At 36.3% G+C, this 23,595-nt stretch overlaps 3 protein-coding genes across 7 annotated transcripts in view; 1 reads left to right on the top strand and 2 right to left on the bottom strand.

The window, feature by feature from the left end:
- The window catches only part of LOC107669756 (neurabin-1-like), a 61,495-nt gene extending 57,742 nt beyond the window's left edge, over window positions 1–3,753 (bottom strand). The window contains exon 1 of the mRNA XM_016462149.1: window positions 3,569–3,753. The gene's annotated coding sequence lies outside the window, so the exon portion shown is untranslated. The remainder of the gene's footprint in view (window positions 1–3,568) is intronic.
- On the top strand, window positions 1,772–15,652 carry LOC107669779 (epsilon-sarcoglycan-like). 5 transcript variants are annotated; one of them, XM_016462174.1, is made up of 13 exons: window positions 1,772–1,931; window positions 2,311–2,397; window positions 7,175–7,297; window positions 8,534–8,691; window positions 9,168–9,240; window positions 9,767–9,965; window positions 10,544–10,706; window positions 11,678–11,892; window positions 12,885–12,911; window positions 13,301–13,489; window positions 14,747–14,790; window positions 15,056–15,093; window positions 15,185–15,652. In XM_016462174.1, exons 1-13 carry the CDS (start codon window positions 1,895–1,897, stop codon window positions 15,230–15,232), a joined length of 1,401 nt encoding a protein of 466 aa, XP_016317660.1. In that variant the 5' UTR covers window positions 1,772–1,894; the 3' UTR covers window positions 15,233–15,652. The 5 variants fall into 5 exon arrangements, with proteins under 5 accessions (XP_016317660.1, XP_016317675.1, XP_016317668.1 ...); XM_016462202.1 differs by lacking the exon at window positions 2,311–2,397 and adding an exon at window positions 3,766–3,914 and having other exon boundaries at window positions 1,909–1,931; XM_016462189.1 differs by lacking the exon at window positions 15,056–15,093.
- Window positions 15,653–17,128: 1,476 nt separating this feature from the next.
- Window positions 17,129–23,595, bottom strand: part of LOC107669810 (CAS1 domain-containing protein 1-like) — a 15,959-nt gene continuing 9,492 nt past the window's right edge. The window contains exons 4-18 of the mRNA XM_016462215.1: window positions 22,880–22,918; window positions 22,710–22,772; window positions 22,571–22,615; window positions 22,363–22,486; window positions 22,081–22,283; window positions 21,582–21,995; window positions 21,416–21,505; window positions 21,204–21,323; window positions 20,003–20,159; window positions 19,794–19,873; window positions 19,610–19,711; window positions 19,365–19,505; window positions 19,217–19,294; window positions 18,839–18,931; window positions 17,129–17,969 (exon numbers count right to left, since the gene is read on the bottom strand). Of these exons, the coding sequence (XP_016317701.1) occupies window positions 17,718–17,969; window positions 18,839–18,931; window positions 19,217–19,294; window positions 19,365–19,505; window positions 19,610–19,711; window positions 19,794–19,873; window positions 20,003–20,159; window positions 21,204–21,323; window positions 21,416–21,505; window positions 21,582–21,995; window positions 22,081–22,283; window positions 22,363–22,486; window positions 22,571–22,615; window positions 22,710–22,772; window positions 22,880–22,918 (2,001 nt within the window). The 3' untranslated portion in view covers window positions 17,129–17,717. The remainder of the gene's footprint in view (window positions 17,970–18,838; window positions 18,932–19,216; window positions 19,295–19,364; window positions 19,506–19,609; window positions 19,712–19,793; window positions 19,874–20,002; window positions 20,160–21,203; window positions 21,324–21,415; window positions 21,506–21,581; window positions 21,996–22,080; window positions 22,284–22,362; window positions 22,487–22,570; window positions 22,616–22,709; window positions 22,773–22,879; window positions 22,919–23,595) is intronic.

Raw genomic sequence — 23,595 nt, forward strand, 5'->3', positions numbered from 1 at the left:
TATATACAGGGAAAAACTGTAAAATATCTAACCAGACATTTCATGTAATTTTACAGTAAAATGCTGTTAATTTGACAGTTTTTAGAAGTAAAAATAACAAATCAATGTATAATTTACAGTCAAAAACTGTAAACTGATATTCCCAGAATTCCCTGCATGACACTCCACATTTGAAAGTATTTTGTTTAAATAATCATGTTTTTTTAATAGTTTTTGTTATTAGTTATGTATATTTGGGCTTTATGTGACATCTTCTGTTGTTTAATGAAAGTTTAATGCATTATTTAAGTATCATGTGTGTTACCATGATGGTGTTTTGTGTTTGCATGAATGACTCTGTGCACCTTCTATATATTAGTATATACTTCTGCTTGTGGCGAAGCTACTTGTGATGAGCTTTGATTCTTCATGTGGCTTTCTCTTTTACCACCTGCATTATTATGGTGGTTGTCAGTATGTTAAAGGTACAAAACAGATTTTAATAGCAGTGTGCATTGTTGAATTTACTGGTTTACATTCAAATTTTCTTGTTTGTAAATTACAGTTTTATACTGTAAAATTTACCGTTTTTGGCCGTAAATGTGTTTACAGTTTATCTGTATTTTTTACAAAATTATTCTGGCAACCACAGCTGCCAAAATTATTTTGTAAAAACTACAGATTTTTTTTTACAGTGTAGCCTACATAAGTCACCAATTTTCAAATTGAAAGTAAAATTAAAGTGGTGTCAGTCACAAACAGCAATGATAAACTTATTGCACTTTTTCAGCCACTTTCAATTCTATAATATAATGCAATATAATAATATGTTATTTTTATAATATATGACCCTGGACCACAAAACCAGTGATAAGGGTCATTTTTTTCAATTGAGATTTATTAGGATAGGATAATATTTGGTCGAGATACAACTATTTGATTAATTGGAATCTGAGGGTGCAAAAAAAACAAAATTTTGAGAAAATCGCCTTTAAAGTTGTCCAAATGAAGTCGTTAGCAATGCATATTACTAATCAAAAATTAAGTTTTGATATATTTACGGTAGGAAATTTACAAAATATCTTCATGGAACATGAATGATTTTTGGCATAAAAGAAAAATGGATAATTCTGACCCATACAATGTATTTTTGGCTATTGGCATATTTTTATTGCTAATATTATTAATATTGTTATTGTATAGGCTAATTATATTTAATTCTATAAACATATATTTTTTTTTCCACTGAGCATCTTTTTAATTACAAATAATGAACATTGAAATATGAATGAATGAATGAAAAGGGAGAATATACAAACAACTAAACAAACGACAACTCAAGATAAGATGTAAGATGGGAAATCTCAGCAAGAAAAACTTCAAATCTTAAGAAATTTTGAAGAAAAAAAAGTTAATTAAAAATTGCAACAAAAAAAAAGAAAGAAAGAAAGAACTTAAATTGATAGGCCTATATATCTAATTAAAACATTTGACAGAATACACATAAGTTGAAAACATGAGCAAAAGTTCTCATTTGGGAGCTAGTTTGATAGATATTATGTAAATTATATAAACATCTGTTGTATTTAGCATCTATACATCATAAACCAAAATTAATAATATAATAATAATAAATGCTTACACAATTGGGTTTGCATTTTACAAAAGAATTATTGTATGGTATATGCTACATATGTTTTCCATTCCGTCTTAACTGGGTCCCCCTGTAGATATATATAGCTTGTGATTTTTTTCCAGAATCTGCGCCAGATGTTTCAGCCAACCAGCACCCATCAGCTTCAGCGAGTGGGAGGAATCCGAGCAGCGGAGGATGATGCTTATGGCTGTCACGTCCCGAGGACCACCAGCGACACTTCAAATGTGTGATGTTCAGAGCTATTGCGGCAAATGAACGATGGTCTCGGTTGGCGTTTTCGTGGGGCTCATAGTGGGTACGTATATAGACCTGAGACGACGACACTGGGAGAAATACTCGTTCTTTTCCGTTGGATGATAGCTAGCCTGCTGGCTAACGGAATAGCTCTCGTTCTCATTACATCATATGGATAAACTGACTGGCAGTTAATCGCTAATTCAAAGCTGCAGAGACGGTATATCAACTGTACTACGTGAAAGAGACGTTAATATAGGAGTTTCCACTAATAATGTATTATTTTATACATACTATAGCTAAATGCCAGCAACATTAATACTTGTTCTTTTGCCTGAACAACAGGGATGTCTAGTAAGTTTATGATTACGTCGTTTTTCTTAGTAAATGGTTTTATGACATTTTTCTCTCTATTATTACTGTTTTGTCCGTTGTAAAAGCTGTAATAGTTCGTTCTGTCAGTGGCATAGACGGACAAACCCGGGCTTTAATCGACTCCAAACAGAGATCTGTGTTTCAGAGTGGCGGTGAGTGATTGCAAAGAATGGCTGTGTCTCAAACACTAGCATGCTGCCTGCCTAGTAGCAGTGGGGATTGTGATTCATCCCAGTGACTCGAATCCTTTGACTCGGTTCAGTGGCCTTTTCTGCAGGTTATGCTATATAATTCATGTTTTGATTTTTGTTCACAGCAAATTGACAGGGAGACCCCAGAAAAAAAAACTGCTACAGCTGTGAATTGCTGAAGAAATATAAAAGGGCTGTGCAATTAATCGCATGCAATTGTCATGTGCATCTCGTCAGTAAAGCTGGTTCTGTGATTAGTAGTAAATCTCCATCACCTGCTTTCAGATGGAGCGGCATTTACTACACAGAGCCATAGTGCACTGACAAGCTACGCAAAATCGTGTTCATAATCGCAGGCGATTCGATCTGCGATAATGAACACGATATTGCCTCATTGTCAGTGAACTATGGCTCTGTGTAGTAAATGCTGCTCCATCTGAAAGCGGGTGATGGAGATTTACTACTAATCACAGAACCGGCTTTACTGACGAGATGAGCATGACAATCGCATGCGATTAATTGCACAGCCCTAATATTAACGAAAGCACTGAATTTTTCAGGTGAACGAAAAATATGAGTCAAGTGAACTAGAGTGATTCATTCTCATAAAATATTAATTCAGCACACCGATTCATTCATGAGCTACTTATACAGACTTATACTTATACAGGTTTGGGCATTATGGCATGCATAGCCAGATACCCAAAGCAGTACATGTGATGTTCGAAATGCTGACTAGGTAGGCAGCTCACTCGATTTTGAGACAAAACCGATGTGTTTGAAGCGATCATAACACACGCACAGCACTTTGCCGTGCAAAGCTTTTTGGGCTTAACACCTGCCAACCTGCTGAATCTCCAACCTATATACTTCACCTTCCTCTTCACTCTTTTGAAGTAGAAGAACTAGGCTACTTCTTTAACAAAACTACTGTTTGTGTATTATAACATGCAGTAGCCCAGTTATTCAACCTCTAATATGTAACATGTTTTTTTTAAATGCTTACAGTTTCACATAAACATTTTGATGTGCCATAATACATTCTGCATTTTATGTCCATTATAAATGAATGCATTGATATTAAAACCATTATCCACTTCTTCAAGTATATTAAAATGAAAACCGGTATTACCTGATAAATGGATGGCTTGAGAAAAGCATTCACTCACTTCACCTTGAGTGTGTTCCCGGCTACAGCTTAGTCATGACAGGCTGACCCAGTTTTGTGCATAACATTGACTTCCAGGCGCAGTACTTTGAACAGTTTGACGTCTTCTCAATCCTGCAATTAGTCTGCACTGTTTTTTTTCTTCCCAATGAATCGTGAAGTGCATGAATTCCCCCTTGACCGGAAAGGAGAAGTCAGCACAGCGCTGATTCGACAGTTCAGTAGGACATCCCTGGCTGTGTCACGAAAAGGGAGGGAGCGAAAGAGAAAGTGTGGCACATGATGAATATCTTGATTTGGCCCACCCAATGTCAGCCCATAAAATCATAAACCAGGATTAGCCATTTCCACTGCAGGGCCCGTCTGTAATTTGTGCGTGTGTTTGCGCATGTGCGTGTTTGCTCTGCCATTACTTAGTGTCGCAAAGTTTGGCATTAACCATTAATGGTTGACCAATTAGCATATAGTGTTGTGCATCACCTTCAGTTTGCCTTGAGTTCACACAGTATTCGAATCATTTTATAGAGCCTGGGATGTGGTTTTGTAGCTATTGGGTTAATATCAGGCTCTGGGCTAAGATCGCCCTCAGGGTGAAAGAATAAACCATCTGGCACTCCAATTATTCAAAGCATGCATCTGTGACCCCATGCGCACAAAACCACAGCCATCAACACCCCAGAAACAGATCAATACCTCCACCGTGGACCAAAAACCATTAGTAATGACACAGCTGTTCAACAAGCCCCTACAGTGCATGAATGTTTGCCTTCAATGTGGATTTCTGTGATCTCTGCGCATTAAAGTAGATCTTTGAGCAGTTGTAAAGCCTGTTCACACCAAAATGAATGTTCGGAGCAAAAATTCACTATGGTGTTTATCAAAGAACACTGAATCCACAAGTACAGAGAGAGCCGGTTTCAGACTCTTCCTCTGGTATTTGCTGTTGCCTATCAAAATAGTCTGTTTTGAGCATTTTGTCACAATTCTGCACGGGTGACCAGAAGTGCAAGTCTTATTGGTTGGATGGTTTTCTTCTCAGAGTGACGGGAAACAGAATAGAACACATTTACATAAAAAAATACTGTCACATTGACGGCATGTGAATAGTCATGATGGTCTGAACATATGCATAAACAGCCGTTGATTCAAATGAAAGCATAATTTCGTTACTCATTAAATTATGAATTATGCTTGCTTATAGTGTTTATTTGCATGAACTGTTCACATTTTAACACACAAAAATGCTAAAAAAAAAAAAATCTGTATAATGCAGGTTGCATGATGCAGTTTCGCGTGAATCAGCTTTTTAAAATTGTAAAAGTGCGCTAGTCTGCGCCACTTTTTTGAATATAGCCTGTACCCTGTTGTAATATCCCATTATAAATATCAATTGATCATTATTCTATAATTTGCTACATCAGTAATCGCTAGAAAATGTACATAAAAAATGTACATTGCATTTACAGCCAGCCCCCTTTGCAGCAATAATATCATAACATTAATTGCGCTCACTTTTTTGAATAAGGCAAAATTTACCAAGAAAAAATATTTAAAATGATTTTATTAATTTAAATACAAATGTAAATAATTTGCATAAAATAACCACTAATAATATTTAAATATATTTAAATATATATTTTGAGACACAATATGTAGGTGTTGGTGTGTGTGAATTTATTGTTGTGATTCAGAGACCAGAATCGGCTCTATAAAATTCTGAAAGTCTTCACCGCTTGTCAATTTAAAGTGCAATTTAAAAATAACATTTATTTTGTTCATTTAAAAACATTACATATTAAAATACATTGAAATATATTTATCCTTTGATACACATTATATACTCTTATAGACATTATGCATGTGTGTGTGTGTGTGTGTGTGTGTGTGTGTGTGAATTTATGGGGTAGGGTGGTTTTAATCCACAGGACCGTTTTCTTTGTTTGTTGATGTATCAAAAGATTATTTTATCTTTATGTGTTCATATTTATGTCAGCTCTCTTTGTGTAATCCCTTGGTTTTTGCTGTTCTGACCTGCTTAATGTGTTTGAGCAACCTTCAGCCTCCATGTAAGCACATGCTCTGCCTTGAGTGATGTACTAGAAGCAGTTTGTATCTGAAAGCTTGAAGAGATCTGGTGTTTCTGTAGTGCATCGCTGCAGTAGCTTTCTCCCAGTGCAGCACACTCCCCTGTAGAGATTTAAAAACAGCCTCCTCCCTGCTGACTTCAAGTGAGAAAAGAAAGAGACTGTAAAAGCATGCTGGCAACCATCTCTCCAGTATCTATTATGAACCACTGAAAAAACTGAGCACTTTTCTTTGAAATAATGCTTGAACGGGGAGTATGTGTGCATGTGTATGTGTTGCACCAGAGAAAGGGGGTTTAATGTGCAGAGCGAGGGATGGGGGGATGGCGTGTGAGAGGTGCGTTGAGCGTTTGAGATTGTGACTCACTGTACTACCGTCCTGATAGGCCTGATACCCAAGATACACTTACCCACTCTCTCACATTCTCACACACTCCCACACAGATGATTTTTAGAAGAAAGAAACACACCCTGTTATATAAACGCATAAATACTAGAAATAATAAAAAAATAAATAAATACAAGTTAAAATAGAGAGTTTACATTAGATTACTGGAAAAGGACAAAAAATATGAATGCAAAGATAATCACTGTTAAGCTTTTCTAAATTATATCCATAAATTATAACATTATTTGTTATGTCTGTCTATTATAAAACAACAAAACCTTGTTTATGTATTTAATTAAATTAAGTTACTATGAAAATTTTATGTTTGGTTTTATATACACTACCATTTAATAGTTTTTGATAAAAGTCTCTCATGCTCACCAAGTCTGCATTTATTCTAAAATCTAAAATAGAGTAGAAGCTGTAATATTGTGAAATATTATTACAATTTAAATAATTATTGTATTTTAATGTCATTTATTCATGTGATGGCAAAACTGAATTTTCATTACTCCAGTTTTCAATGTCACATGATCCTTCAGAAATCATTCTAATATGATGATTTGGTGCTCAGGAAATGATCAATGTTAAATAAAATTGTGCTGCTTTGATCATAATGTATCCTTGCTGAATAGAAGTATTAATTTATTTTCAAAAAATCATACTGAATGGTAGTGTGTATTAGTGCTGTCAAATGATTAATTGCGATTAATGGTATACAAAATAAAAAAAATTGTTATACACACACATACAGTATATGTTTTAAAAATATTTACATATATTTACATGTATATATTTATATTCATATAATATATATAAATATACTTAATATATAAACATATTTTTCTTAAATATATACATGCATGCATGTGTATTTAATAAATATATAGTGCACACACATATGTAAACAAAGACTTTTATTTTTGATGCCATTAATTGCAATTAATCGTTTGACAGCACTAGTGTGTATATATTTGATTGTTTTCTAATAGCTTTTTTTTTTTTTGTCTGTGCAGATGTTTTACTGTTTACAGTAAGGTCATTTTGTCTGCCACATTGCACTGCATTTAATTAATTTGTCATTTCTTTCCGCACCAGTGGTCACCATCCTCTCTAAGTCGCACGCCGACCACAACGTTTATCCATCTGCTGGAGTACTTTTCGTTCATGTGCTAGAGAGGGAGTACTTTAAAGGAGAGTTCCCACCGTATCCAAAAGCAGGTATATTTACTCCACTACTTACTCAATAATATGCCTATTGTTACTCGGTGTATCCTTTTATCTTACACCTTTAACCCTATAATTATTCAGGTAGGGTATATAGTCAAATCTAGCCTAAACCATGAAGCACTCACCCGCCCGCAGGTTGAAGTTCTTCAGGAATGACATAGAAGACTCCCTTGTGGTTGTTCTTTTTTGAGGCTCAGTTTGTAGTTATAAGTAAAGTCTCACAGGAGGCAATAGTAACAATAAAATATCTTATTTTATTAGTTACAATACAAAGCAGTTAATGCAAAAATAAAACAAAATCAGCTACAATCAAACTCTAAACAGCAATATTGGAGATACTGTTAAGCGCCCCTCAATAGGGTATCGGACTATCAGGTGTCCTTCACGCTTAATGCAGGCAGTATCTGAAGAGTGGCTTACTCCTTTTTATACTTCTTTTTGGGAACTTCCAATTCCATTTGACTCATCAACTCCTCTATATCCTGTATGATCCAATCTTCTTGTTGTAGGAGTATCAGTCTTTGTAAATCCTGTTTAATTTGTCGGAGGTCCTTCCGCTGTCGTCTACTGTACGTTGTTGTCTTCTTCTAGCACTTCTCTTTCTTTGCTGTAGTCTTGTTTGTTTTCAACCCGTGTACCCTCTTAGTAACCATTGTGGTTAGTTACAAACATTAAGTTTTCACACCTGTTCTACAGTATAAACACTACTTTCATATTTAAGCATATATGTGACCCTGGACCACAAAACCAGTCATAAGGGTAATATATCATATATCATATCATATATCAGGGGAATACAAATATACCCAAAATATACCCCTGGGGTATACAAATATACCCCAGCGACTTAAGACTGGTTTTGTGGTCCAGGGTCACGTATGGCATCAACCCAAAAGCAAGCAAAATAAAATACCATTGAAACAGGTAAATGGCATTGGCAATATCGTTATCCACATCCAAAACACAATACAGAATAAAGGTTTCGCTATATAAATCTTTATGAAACACCTGTTCACCTTGGAAGCTACTTTGTAAAACACTGCACACCAAGCATATTAATGTCAGTTTACATGTCAGAGCCTATATCTTCTAAGGAAACGTGGCACATGATAAATATAAAGTACAGTTCTCTCCATAACATTTTTATTTTGCAGGAGCCATGTAAAAGCACATTTGGCACAGGCTGTCATACCTTATTGCTTAAATAAAAATTATTCTTCATTTCAGGTGATTCGAGTAATGACCCCATCACATTTAACACCAACCTCAAAGGCTATCCAGACAGGCCTGGATGGCTGCGTTACATTCAAAGAACCCCTCATAGTGATGGAGTCCTCTATGGCTCACCAGCCTCTGAGCATGTGGGCAAGCCGACCATCATCGAGGTGTGTTATCATGTATAAACACATCAGATCTCATACACTACCGTTTACAAGTTGGGGTCAGTAAGGTTTTCTTTGAAAGAAATGAATACTTTTTATTCAGCAAGGATGCATTAAATTGACAGTAAAGCCATTTATAATGTTACAAAAAATAAGTGCTGTTCAAAAACATTTAAAAAATCATACCGACCCAGCTTTTGAATAGTAGTGTATAGTTTTTATTTTCGTAGAAATAAGTCGAATAATTTTTTGCTAGGAGAGTAGAAGGTAACAGGGCAAAGTTGAATTTGTATGCAAAAGTATGCTTATCTCCTCTTTGTGTATTGTTCAGGCTTTAGATTCATGTAAGGATTTGGCTTTGTTATTCTTCTTTACCCTTGAGAAACTGTGTGTTTGCATCTGGTTCTGACATCCTCTGCATGGCATGAATGTAAAGCTGCCCTGAGCCAGGCTTAAACTTTCCCTCTTGCGTGTTGCAGATTACCGCGTATAATAAACGCACTTTTGAAACCGCCAGGCACAACTTGGTCATAAACATCATGTCTACAGAAGGTGAGAGCCAAGACCAGTTTTGATTTCGCAAATCTCATTATAACATACAGACATACGCTCAAAGAAAGACTGTTGTTTGACTGAAAACCTTAATATGGAGAATAGGAGAATAATCCTCAAGTATGGAAAACATGTCATTTTAAGATTCATGAATCTACCAGCCAGACGTTACCATTTTGTGTAATACTGTTATTAGCTGATGATATTTTAAACACGTAATAGTGTTATTTTAACAGCTGATTTAGAGTATTTACCACTTTAAATGTTGCAAAATATTCACTGTCTCTTTCACAGGCAGATCTGCTTTATGTTTATATTAAATGCTATGAGATTCCCCGTTCCTGATCTGTGTTTAGCTTTAAGCTGAGCAACTGTTTCAATGCAGATGTGACCTTACTGTGACGCAGTCCACCATCTGCCATAAAGAGACACTTCAACATGACAGCCTTATTATCCAGCTGTTATGTAACTGTTACTTCTAATTGCATACAGGAAGATATGTCTTTCCTCTCTTGCTTTCTGGCAGAATTTCCTCTGCCCTATCAGGCTGAGTTCTTCATCAAGAACATGAATGTTGAGGAGATGTTGGCCAGTGAGGTGCTGGGAGATTTTCTCGGTGCGGTCAAGAACGTGTGGCAACCGGAGAGACTCAATGCCATCAACATCACTTCAGCGTTGGACCGGGGCGGACGAGTGCCATTACCCATCAACGACCTGAAAGAGGGGTGAGATCTAAATATACACTGAAAAAATGTATTAGTGGCACAGAACTTGTGGTGTAAATCAACAAATATGAAGTAGCAGTAGTGTATCTTCTGATTAATCTTAATTATGCTAACAAGTAGTTTAGTAACTGTATAAATTGCAATATTATTCAAATTAATTCATTCTTGAAAAAAAAAAACTCTTGAAAGGGAGAACATTTTGTCCCAGAAGGCAGAAGAACAGTGTGTATTGGCCTGTGAATTTACGTAAAAGCTGCCCTTCTCAGTTCACATTTCTTTAGAGGAATTCCCTCATGCGTTGGCATAAGTTGTTCATCAAATATTCATGTCCTCTTTCAAAAGATAAAATGTTCCAGATAAAGCATTTTAGGAGCTCTCGGTTAGAGCAGAAAACACTCATATTGACAGACAGAAGATGTATATTGTCTATCTAGTGCTATTGTTGTCAAAGCCTTTATGCTGTATTTCTGTACAGCATGGTTATGTTGAGTGCTAATTCACTGTTAAACACAGCTTAAAAATGTATGAGCATCGTGCATAAAGCCTTGCCCTTCAGTGAGCTTCTGTGACGTTTGCAGTGTGTATGTGATGGTGGGAGCAGACGTACAGTTCTCATCGTGCCTTCGAGAGGTGGAGACCCCACAGAACCAGCTGCGCTGCAGTCAGGAGATGGAGCCTGTCATCAGCTGCGATAAGAAGTTCAGAGCTCAGTTTCACATAGACTGGTGCAAGATCTCTCTGGTGAGCGCCAGATCTCTGGCTCTGATCTGTGTCATACTGTGGAATGAGATCCACCATGAGAGGCCACTGTTGTGTACAAGTTAGCATGACATTTACTTTTAGAGTCACTTTTTTTTTTGTATGTACAATATGCATGTTTTATTTTTATTATTTTATTACATTTTTCCATTATCTTAAAGCAGATATTATTCCAACTTTACTTCCAGCCTAATCCAACAATAGCCATCTTTTGGTTTAAGAAACATTTAGCTATATGTGCCAAAAGTAACTGTTAGCAGACTTAATGAGAAAAACAACATCATAACATTTCAATTAGCATTTAATAGAAGTCAGATTTTATGATCCCCATCATTATTGAATATGATTATTTTCACAATATTTAAAGCAGAAGTCTAATTATGTTCATTATAATTTCATAAAAGTTGAGATAAAGCTAAAGTAAACATAAGCTTAATATCAGAGACATCAAACCATAGTCAGCAAAATATTGGACATTTAAGAATTTTGTACTTTTTTCAGCACATTAATTTGGTCAAATGAGACATTAAAGACATTTATAATGTGAAATTGTATTTCAAATAAATGTTCTGCAGAACTTTCTACTCACCAAAGAATCCTGAAAAACGTATTATGGTTTCCACAAAAATATTAGCTGACACAGCTGTTTACAACGTTGATAATAATGTTCTTCTTAAGCAACAAATCAGCATATTAGAATAATTTGTGAAGGATCATGTGAGACTAAAAATTAATTAAATTAATTAAAAATGAATATAAAATATATTAAAATTGAAAACAGCTATTTTAAGTTGTAAAAACTTTTGAACTGTAGTGTACCTCAAAATAATTTTTTTTAGAACTTTTTGAAAAACACATTTGCACACAAATTTAGCAGGAAATGCAATGTAGTTATTCTCTAACCATGTCAAGCGTTTATTTATGCTGAGCCCAGTTTGTCTTTGTTCTTGAAGGTGGACATCACTAAGGTTGTTCCTGTGCATAGTAACCGTCCAGACCCGGGCACAGGTGTGTTGCCGGACATCGGCGAGTACAACCCGCCTTCTGAGTCACTGAAAAATAGAGACTATTTCGCTGACTTCCTGATCACCCTGGCGGTGCCCTCAGCTGTCGCCATGGTCCTCTTCATCATCCTCGCCTACTCCATGTGCTGCCGACGGGAAGGGGTGTAAGTTCGCTGTGCTAAACTCTTGGTGAAAGTGAAACACAAGCAAGCACGAATCTCCTCTTATACTTAAAGGGGTCATATGATGCAATTTAAATTTTTCCTTTCTAAGGAAATACTTCAACTTCGCGCTGTTGATCGTCGGATCGGCTTTCACCGTGGATGAAGTGGAGTCCAGCCCGGGGTCGTCACATGTGGTTGCCGCAGGCATCACAATATGGTAAGGGGCGTAACATTTCCGTCACACGCTTGAGGTATTTGGCCAATCACAACGCACTGGATAGCTGGCCAGTCAGAGCACACCTCGCTTTTTCAGACCGATGAGCTTTGTAAAAATCGACGTGTTTCAGAAAGGTGGGGCATAGAGGAGAAACAATAATGTACAGTATGTGGAAAATAATGTGTTTTTTTAACCTTAAACCGCATAAACACATTTCATTACACCAAATACACTAAATAATGTTATTTTTAGCAGCATCATATGACCCCTTTAATACTTGTAATTAATGGGCATTGCTTAATGATTGACATTTAAATGATAGATGACTTTTTGATCATAATAAACCATGCAGTGCCAGTACAGCATCTTTTAAGCAGTTAAGTGAAGATCTTGAGGGCTTTTCTAGAATATGTCGAAGTCTGAAAGACGGGGTCACATCCCTGCCAAAAAGCAGCTTACCATCTTCAAGCATCAAGTTTTTTTTTTCACCATTTAATCATTAACTGAAACACACTCAGTCCAAAGGTTCCATCTGTTGTATTTAGAGCCATTCCGGCAGATGTTTCCTCTTCATTATCAGCCAATCCCAGTTTGTTTCCTGATGATGTCACCCACCATCAGAGCTACCGCCACAGCCTGAAGGAGATCACCAGACTTCATTTGATCCATTCACAGCCCTCCATTCCCCTCCTGACTCGCTCTCCATTGACTTTTGTGTGGTTGTCTTTAACTATTAATATTAGAATTTAATTCAGTCATTTTGTTTTGTTTCTAGGCAAAAAAGAAACATGCAAACACCAGAGTAAGTGTTCCCTCTCCTGTGGTCTTGGCTTTTTCTTTCTCCTTTTCGGATCTTTTTTCCTTTCTTTGGATAGGTTCCCCTTGTTTTTTTCTTCCCTATGTCTTGTTATCTTAAATCCTTCATCATGGTGACATGTTCATTTCCATCTCATGCATACAATCGCCTCTGTGTCTCCATGGTGTCATCAATGGGCAGCTGCTTCAGTGACAGAGATATATGATTATTATAATTGTATGAAGTAGTGTGTCAAAAGACAAATATTCATCAAATAGCCCTGCAAAATAGACAAATAACCCAATGTTATGCCTAGAACTTCAGATATTCTATATTATACTTTTTGTGCATGTATTTGCTTTAAATAGTCATTTAGCTGCTCCTTCCATTCCCAGTATTCAGCTGGTTCACCACAGCTCCATTCAGAAGTCTACTAAGGAGCTTCGCAGCATGTCTAAGAACCGGGAGATTTCGTGGCCTCTCTCGACACTGCCCGTCTTCCATCCTGTGAGCGGAGAGGTGGTGCCGCCCATCCATCCTGACAGTTACGAGACCACCAGCATGCTGCTCATGCAGACGCAGACGTGAGTCTGTTACTTCTGCTTTAATCAAGAGTTTCTGGGTGAAAAAGTAAGGTGTAATTTGTTTGAAAATGGTGGATCTGGTTTAAGAAGAGTTGAGAAAGTAGGTTACTATAATCCAGTGTTCTTTAAAAACAAGCTTGAATCTCCCAGTGCCCTGGTATTAAATCACTGATGACTTGGAGAGATTAAAGCAGATCAAACATCACAATATGTGTATTATCATCAGGACGACTGACCTAAAATTATGTGATAAGAAGAAAAAGGTAGAGGAGTTGGAATTGAAATCATAAAGAATTTAACCATCTTTGTTACTTATCGATGCATAAATTATTTTTTTAGTACTTTTAAAGAATGCATGTTTTGAAAAAGAAATTCAGTTCCATTGCCAAGTGCGTAATAGATCATTTTAATTATTCTATTATTTAATTCTATTAATAATTTTAAAACAGTTCTTGCAAAAGATGTTTGCACAAATGCAATCCAATAATTGGCTTTAATTTTATATTAAACAACAGAATTAAACAAAAATGTGAAAACATTAAAAAAGTAAAATTCTACTGACAACAGACATTAATTTGTATCTTTATACAATAGCTATGTACATCAATTTTTGTCAGTAACTACATTAATTTAAAGTGATAGTTCACCCAAAAATGAACATTTTGTCATCATTTACTCACCCTCATGTTGTTCCAAACCTGTATGAATTAAGTATTTTCTATGAAAGTAAATGGCTACCAGTAACTGTTTGGTTACCCACAGTCTTCAAAATATCTTCTTTTGTGTTCAACCGAAGAAAGAAACTCGTACAGGTTTGGAACAACTTGAGGGTGAGAAAATGATGACATTTTTTTTTTACGTTTGGGTGAACTGTCTCTTTAGGATGCATGTAAGGTTATGTTCGATTGCTTAAAAAGAACAGACTCATTCACAGATACTCATTCCTTCATTTGGAAAAATAAACTGCACTGGTTGAGTTGACTAGTATTGAGTATTTTTTTCTCTTCAGTGATAAGAATCGACTCATTAGAGCCATTAGTTCAGGAGTCAGACACTGATCACAATGTCTCTTTTGCACTGTTGCAGAATAAGTGCATAAAACTCTGTTGTTGTTTTAGTTTATGCAAGACCTCTTAATGCAGCCGACCCTCATTATGCTATTTTTTTCTTAATGGAATCACTTCTCATTTCCTAAACCTAAAAGCGTGCTAGTGATGAGCATCTTGGCCAAATCTTTGCCTTTGTCTTTATTTACAGAAATCTTCAAAATCAGATCCAAATACCACAGCAGCAGTCCTCTGGTAAGTGAAGCATTGAAAACTGATGTCTACGCTTTTCATCCCATTGATACGAACAGCAAATAGATTTGAACATTTCCCTAAATTATCCATTAAAAACTGAGGGCAGTGGTCATTATCCTTACAGAGATGTTAATTGCAGTCTTGGTGCTTTAGCCTCTTTCATTGCTCTCTGGTGAACCCCAGTGTACACATAATGAACTGCCATCAGACAGCTGAGAAATCTCTTCTTGTCTAACATGCTGTTCATTCATTCATGCTAACAAAGGAGATAATTATTGTATGATGACTTTTCGGAGGCTAGAGGCAAGTATTATTCTTTGCATGTGCGATAATGTGTTTTAAAAAAGAACAAGATGAGCTATTTCACGTTTCTAAAGTGTTCCTCTCATTGTAGGTAAATGGTATTCCTGAGAGAAAGGTGGCCGAAGCTCTAAACCTGTGATCTCATGTGGCTTCACTTTTGTACCTGTTTAATCTCGCCAAATGTGCATGTGTTGCTGTAGTTTCAAGCTCAATGCCTTTGTGTTCTCATGCACATGTCTAAAAGTGCAATATCCAAACATTATTCAGTGTCAGAACTAATGTTGATATGGGCACACTAAAAGAATACTTTAAAATACTATCCACATTAAATATGTTGTCAAATGTTCACATTTTTTAGTATGAGCCAGTAATGGAGGCACATTTACTGGGATCTGAACAAGTTGATATTGTCTGTTTCTCTTGTATGACCAAATGTGTTTTGATAAATTAATACACTTGCCACTAAATAACAACACTGGTGTATGTTTGTTCTGGGGATGTGAGTGGAAGACATTTAAACAGAAATGAAGATGAATAAAAAATGCATTTTTGAGAAGGAGTTTATCGTCAACATTGCCACATTAAATGAATATTCACATTTCAACATACTGTACACACAAAAATTTCTTTGAGGCCTTTGGGGTTTCTTTAAAGGGGCCATATGATGCGATTTCAAGTTTTCCTTTCTTTGGAGTGTTACAAGCTCTTGGTGCATAAAGAAGATCTGTAAAGTTGCAAAGACTAAAGTCTCAAATCCAAAGCATCATCACTGTGTCTGTCACGTGACTCTGTTGGCTTTTCGGGCTTGAACTGATGGTAAAACTAACAACATTATTAACTGTCTTGATATTTACTTTGAAAGCTGAAGCTCGCGATTATGGTAAGGGGCGTTACATTTCCGACGCGTGCTTGTGGTGTTCGGCCAATCACAATGCACTGGGTCAGCTGGCCAATCAGAGCAGACTGCACTTGTCAAAGGAGGGGGCTTTGTTGAAAACGACGTGTTTGAGAGAGGCGGGGCATAGAGGACCTACAATAATGTACAGTATTTGAAAAATAATGTTTTTTTGAACATTAAAACGTCAACATATTCTGTTACACCAAATACACAAAATAATGATGTTTAAAATAGCATCATATGACCCCTTTAAATAAAACTTATAGCAAACTATACAAATAATTTGATTTATAAACAGACAATGTGTTTGGAAAAAAAAACAGTTGATGGCATACTGTACAAATTTTGCTTTGCTTAGAAAAAAAGCATTTTCACTGATGGGGGAAAAAAGTATGAATATACCTTGCAGTTGCTTTTAAATTCACATATATTGAACTGCTATGAAAAGTAGATTTAAAAATGTGATGGTTTCATAGTAAATGCAACTTTTCAGCCAAAATGTCAGTCACTATAATGGAGTACCACTATTGAAACAATACGCCTTTGTCTCTCAATGGCACATAAAGAAGGATCTATTTACAGCATTATCAGTAAACTGATCATTAAATTTAACTCTTTTTACATGTAATATATTACAAAAAAAATACATCAAGTTGAACATGAACATCAGGCTTCAGTTGCTGCACTTCAAGCAGTTTGAGAGGATATGAAGACATACATTAAACAATAAATAATGAGGTCACTGATCATAGACAAAGCTGGCTCTAACATTAAGCTGTATTCTTATGAACTGAGTAAACCCATGTGGTACAAAAAAAAAAAACGAACGAACAATAACTGGCTCAAACGACTCCAAGTCTGCAGGGAGGACGCCCCGCTCAGTGCAATCGAAAGAGGGTAAAGAGGGCATCGTGTTATGATCAAAGCGCATGTCTTCTTTTGTCTTGATAGTTCAAGTTTACCTTTTACATCAAAAGCTGTTCCTCCAGCATCCACCCAAAATTAACTGAGCAAACAATCGACTTCTGGAAAACATTCTGATGGAAGCAGCACATGCTTATGGATTCCATTAGTAGTGCAAACAAATTCACGGCAATTGTTTGAGTTCTTTATGACGGCACATAAATGGATGTTTACCTTTCGATAATCCAATGGTTTCATTTTCACAAGAGGTTGTTCACCTAAAGGATAAAGCTGCTGGTGTGATATGAATGTAAATTATGGTTTTTATGGAAACATTTGGTGCACAAGCCGATGTAGTTCTGTCAGATTTACAAGGTGAGAGGCAGGAATGTATTACTCCTTCACATTTTGCAGTCATGGGCATCGTGTACAAAAACTGAGAAATGGGAGACAATGAGGACACGCAAACACATACCCCTCTATAAAATATAAACATAAATTATTAAATATAAAACACATCTCAGAGCTATGAGAGAGGACAGAGCACAGGTGTACTTGTTATCTGCACACAGTATGTGTTATTTGTCTACTGCAAACATCCAGCTTTAAGAATCCTTGTTTGATCATCTGAATCGCTTCTGCTCCAAGGTCCTTGGCTTCAGTTCCAACTTGAGTTTTGTATACAGACCCATGCCGTAAGAATTCCCTGGATCAACTCCTAGGAAAAAATGTTCTAGGCTGGTCAAGTTCCTTTATTTTATACAGACAGCTCCATTAGGATCCTCAGCGGATAAGGTGTGCTACTGTCTCTGATTGCCCTGGATTATTCATTTTGGGACAGTATCAGTACCAGCACTAGAAAGACTCCTGCTCCCAGCAGTCTCTTCAGTAGAGGCCTGCTCTCTTTAGGAATGGCCACCTGGGCCAAGTCATTGGTGATCTGGGAAATCTCATGAGCTACACAGACAAAGATGAATGTGCTGACGATAATGTTTAAAGTGGGGTTTCCAGGAATGAGGACCAGGATGCCCTTGGTGTCCGCTGCCAGCCAAATATGATACTGGCATATGAAGAGCTGGTGGAGAAAACAGGAAGCATGTTAGAATGGTTTCAAAACAGTGGAATAGTTTATTTCCAGCATTTTTAAACATGTATTTGCAGTGGACTAGGTATATTACTGTAGTGTTGAGTCCCTTTTGTTCTATGTCTGTGTTTTATTTTGTTTTGGGTGGTGTTTGTGTGTCTCTGTCCAGGAAGAAGCCCGATTGGTTCATGCAGTCTAATTGGTGCCATGTCCTGCCCAGTCAGCTGACTCTTAGCTGCCTATAAAAGCCTCCTTCGTCACTTCTAAAACTGAGAGTATCTTTGTGTGTTAATTTGAGTGTTTGCCTGTGCAAGACTGTTTGTTTGTTAGTTTGCTTAGCCAACTTTGTAATACTAACTACCGCACATTTATTGACTGATTGTGGATTGCCCCTGCTCGGACCAGTTGGTGCTACATTGTAAATAATTGTACATAATATTTTGGGGAGGTAGGGAGACCGACAACATTTTTTATTGGAACCTCTGATTGATTGTTTTTGGATGGGAGGTAGGGAAATAATTGTATATTTTATTTTATTTTATTTTATTATCTAGGGCAAGCTAAATTCCCTCAGTTGTATTGTAAAACTATTATGCTCATTAAAACATTGCTCATTCGCTTTTCAAAAAGAACTCTACCACCTCTTACTCTCTTTCATGCTATCCCTTTACCCTAGAAGGGGCATAACGTGAAATTGGGGGCTCGTCCGGGATATGAACCCGGGACCTCTCACACCGAAGCGAGAATCATACCCCTAATCTTAATCAAAGAGGGATGAGTTGTAAATGTCAATCCTAATTGACAGTACACTAAAAATATCCCAAATTTGTTTGTTTGCAGTAAAGCTTGTACTGTCTCACCTCTAAGGAGATCTTTCCAAACCATGCAAAGAACGAGCTGTACAAAGAGCGAGCATAACCAGGAATATTCCGGATCAAAATGAAAGCCAGAATCTGTGGGCAGAAAAAGCACAGTGATGAAAAGTCAGCAGCCTCATAGGCACAACAGAACGAAACAAAAAATCCATTATTTTAGGTTACAAATGTTCTTTCTGTTCCCACAAAAGCCATCTGACTGTCTGAATCAACTGTGATAAAGGTTAGTGTGGTTATGAATAGTCAAAATAATTTTTTACATTTTTTTTTTTTACTTTTTTCGTGTTTTGGTTAAATCATCCATAGTTTCAAGTGTGCAAGAGAACATTATTATAAAGAGCACATAGAAGAATTGGTACTTGCCTGGACGACTGAAATGTATGGATGCATCTCATTACACTCAGACTTGTTTTTGCACCCACTGGCCCAAATGGAGTACGTCTGGGAACAAAAGAATCAATTGTAAAGAAGTCAGATTACTATTTTCAGAGAGAAATAGAAAAAGGCTTACCATAAAAGACACCACAGAGACGAAGAGCAGACAGCTGGAAATCTTGTTGGAGAAGAGAGGCTCTCCTTTGCCTTCAGACAGCAGCTGACATTTCTGCAGCATCAGGTATATGAAGGCAAAGAGCATCCCATTGATCACGGCCTAGCATTCAGAAGAGCAGAAATCTGTTAGGCCTACTTCAAGATGTGAAACTGACAAATGTTTTACAGTTCTTATTAATTCAAAAGAAAGGATGTTTTACATACAAATCGATCTAGTTTCCACCTGAACCACCACTCATGGATGCTACCTTGCAGCTCAAAGATCTTTGAAACGGGCCACAAAGAAAAAACAGCCTCAAATAGTTCCTGCAACAAATGCGAAAGATTTAAATACACATATTTATATCAAAACGAGTCTTAACAGTCCTATTGTAAGAGAGAAACTTACCTGTGAGTATGCAAAGAAGCAGATGAAAAGAAGCAAACCCAGAAGTTTCAACAATAGTGCCAGATTCCAGAATGCACTACCTTTACATAATTAAAAGAGACAACTATGTTTCAAGGCTTGATTTATTTTATATGTTTAAAAATTATTTTAGGATTGTTTGATGTCTATTAAATAAATAACAGCAAATACTGTTGTATAACTTCAATTACCATTGGCTTGCTTCTGAAGAATCTGTGGCCACAATGCCATTGTAGCATAAATAACTGCAAACCAAAAGGTGACAAGAGGCACAAAGTAATAAAACTGATAAGGCCTGTCCATAACCAGACACAGCACCACCACAAGGAAGTTAAGCCTGAAGACAACCTAAAAGACAGACAGAGAGGATGCATTATTTATATCATGCTGTGCAGTTATGCATTATTTTTTATAAAGCATTTCCCTCTAAATGTTGCCATTATTAATATTTACATTGATAAGCAATTTGGTCATATCTACTTTGTAACAACAATTTTCCACATTGAACTATGACCTAGAAATAATCCATATGGAAGGTGAAAATTAAAAACAATAAATGACAGTTCACAGTTAATAAAAAAAATAAGTCTTATAAGTTACTGTATTATTATAGTTACATAATATAGTATTTTTTTTATAGTATAGTATTTTTGAATAAATGTAAAAATGTTAAAACAAACTTAATATTTAATCATAACTAATATTATTCATAATACTGTATAATATCAATAAATCATGTCATATTGTAATTTTGGCTTTAATAAAATAATATTAATATACTCTATCGTTCAGAAGATTGGGGTCTATAGAATTTTTAAAATATTTTGTAAGAAGTCTCTTATGCTTAGCAAAGCTACATTATTTATTAAATAAATCAAATAAAGAGTAATATTGTGAAATAATATCAAATGTATTATTTACTTATTTAAAACAACCGTTTTCTATATTAATGTATTTTAAAATGTAATTTATTCCTGTGATCCTTCAGAAATCATTTTAACATGCTGATTTGCTACCCAAGAAACATTTATTTTTATCATTAATGCTGAAAACAGCTGTGTTGCCTAATATTTTTGTGGAAACCATGATACTTTTTTTCAAGGTTCTTTGATGAACAAAGTTAAAAACCAGCATTCATTTATGCTATTTATTTAACAGCATTTAGTTATTTTATTTATGCACATATGCTGAATAAAAGTAGTAATTTCTTTTGAAATTATTAAGTATAAAATTCTTGAAAAAGTCAAATGAAATGGAAACACGTTTACATTGGTCAAAAAATAATAATTTTTTACAGAGGACTTTGCCTAATTGTTTTAGAAGAAGACCATATGTCAGTCACTGCTACATGAATACGGGGACACAAGATAAGCAGAGTCTGGCAACAAGTACCTGACACACTCTGTAAAGTCCAAAGTCTCCCTTCAGCCAGAAGAACGAGAAGTGTCCATATCCTGTTTGGAAGAGATACGCAGCTACCAGGACACGGACATGCATGTACACAGGTATAAACTGAGAAAACAAACGAGAGTGCAGTCACTTGTAATACCAGAGTAAAGCAAAGTATTCCAATGCTATTAAATCCAAGCTATTAATAACCATACAGTGCTAGCTCCAGAAAAGTGGTAAATAAGGATAACCAGCTGCATCCAGCCCTTCCATTCATCCGTTTGCTCTCTGTTCAGGAGTTTCGTCTGGAAAGAGAAATAAAAATTGTAGAAGAATATCAATATGAACATTTAAACAGCATTTCCCAAGAGCCTGCGCTACCTCTTTGCTGTTCTCACTGTAGAAGATGCCCAGAACGATGATGTAGATGAGAGGGATGAAAAAGGTAGAATGTGTATAGAATTTCTGTTCCTTCATAAAAATGTCTGCCCTGTCACACAGGTAGAAGTACAACATGATAAGGCTCATTTTGCAGATGGCCAGTAAAGGTCCCTTTGGGTTCAGTTGACCCACAACAACGGGGGGTTTCTTCTCCTCTCCGCTCTCCACATCAGGAACGTGTCTGCTCTTACGATGTCTACTATAGCCCAGGATGAGGAAGATGATGATGGACAGCAGAAAGAGACCAGCCGCTAACTTCTGAAGGACGCTTAGGGGAGGAGCGCTCTGACAGCAAGAGCCGTCAACGGGCTTCAGGATCTTGTTGCACATGGAGTTCATCAGAACCATGGCGCCCTGAGAAGTGGGTAAATATTAGTCAAAAAAGTAAAAAGAATAAAATAGTTATTAATTGCAAAACTAGTCTCAACCAGAGGCTTACAACATCTCTTGTGCTCTCAGGAAGGTGCAAGCCATCCACCGACTGGGAAATGGTCTCCATAGCAGCTTGTCGAGAGGCCTCTAAGAACTTGACCTTCTTTTTGCTGGTATTCAGAGTGCTAACAGCTGCCTCGTTGTACAGATTTATCTGCTCATTTGTGATCATCTTTCGACTGTCACTTAGCACATCTTCATAAACAGGATCTATATAAACAGACAAGGCAAAAACATGAGACAAAAATGTGAAGCCATCATTCCAGAGGATCTGAATTTCAAAACTAACCTTGCAGAACCCAATAGACTTCACTGTGCTCTGCTAGTTTTTCCAGTGTGTCTGACATAGCCGTGAGGTTCGCTTTGTACTGAAAGAGTGCCGCACTCTTGCCGTTGTGCAACTTAATGGACCACTGTTGGAAACCACAAGCATCTGTCATTAGAAGGATTTTCAAAAACAGCACCTGAATGCATTATCACTGCAAACAGGAACTCACCGTAGCAGCACCGATGATGATGGCATGTGGTTTGGAAGCAGATCCCTAAAATCATGAGATGAGAGATGAGACCAAATTCTTAAGCCTGTGATTTAATAACTTGCCTGCTTTCTATCCAGTGCAATTTGATTGTCATTACCTCTGTCCATAACATCAACTGCTCCTTCAAGGAATTGTTCACTTCAGCATACCACAGGAAGTCCTAAAAGGTAAATATATTCTGAGTTGTTATATAACAATTAATCTCAAATAGCTCAAATAAAACGAAACACTCTGCTGTACAGGACACAACTAATTAAAAATACTTACGACAGTGGAATCACCATCTACAAAAGGGATGTTTTCATGCTGGTGGAACAATTGAGAAGAACAAGAAAACTATATATATAATTAACTTTACACACAATAAATGATATCTTTATAAAAATGTATTGTTCTTATTAATTTTGACTTAAAGTCATCATGAAATGAAAATGGACAATTCTGGAATATTGCAGTGTTTATTATAAATGATTTATCCATGTGCATTATTTATTTATTTGTATTTATTTATTTTAAATTCAAGTGCCTCATAATCTTTAATCAAAAAAACTTCCTTTCCCACTTGCAACGACATCTCATCTCTTCTCAGATGATGAGTTCACTGGCACGAGGACAGGACAATAAAGTCTCCCTTTCAGCAAACTCTCACTCACATGCGATTGCAGCAATAGCAAACAACAATGATCAAAGTCAAGTCCCACCCTACATTACTTTCTCAGAGAAGCCATTTCACCCGGATATGTGCCACAACAGGGAAGAAAAGACAACTGCAATTTCTATTTCATGCCAACTTTAAAACATTTTACAGAGAAAATGAATAGTATTTTTGTAAAATAACATTCAACAGCACAGTGTAGAGAAATCACAGCTCAAGAGGTACAATATGTGATCCTGGACCACAAAAAAAGTCATAAGGGTCAATTTTCTGAAATTGAGATTTATACATCATCTGAAAGCTGAATAAATAAGCTTTCCATTGATGT

Source organism: Sinocyclocheilus anshuiensis, unplaced genomic scaffold, assembly GCF_001515605.1.
Source record: "Sinocyclocheilus anshuiensis isolate Anshui unplaced genomic scaffold, SAMN03320099.WGS_v1.1 scaffold253, whole genome shotgun sequence".
Lineage (NCBI taxonomy): Eukaryota > Metazoa > Chordata > Actinopteri > Cypriniformes > Cyprinidae > Sinocyclocheilus > Sinocyclocheilus anshuiensis.

Excerpts from the sequence above, each read along its gene's own strand:
- LOC107669779 (XM_016462174.1), top strand. The coding sequence starts at position 1,895 with ATGGTCTCGGTTGGCGTTTTCGTGGGGCTCATAGTGG. Across the intron at positions 1,932-2,310 it reads TTTCGTGGGGCTCATAGTGG|CTGTAATAGTTCGTTCTGTC; the intron begins GTACGTATATAG and ends CCGTTGTAAAAG. Across the intron at positions 8,692-9,167 it reads GCAAGCCGACCATCATCGAG|ATTACCGCGTATAATAAACG; the intron begins GTGTGTTATCAT and ends TGCGTGTTGCAG.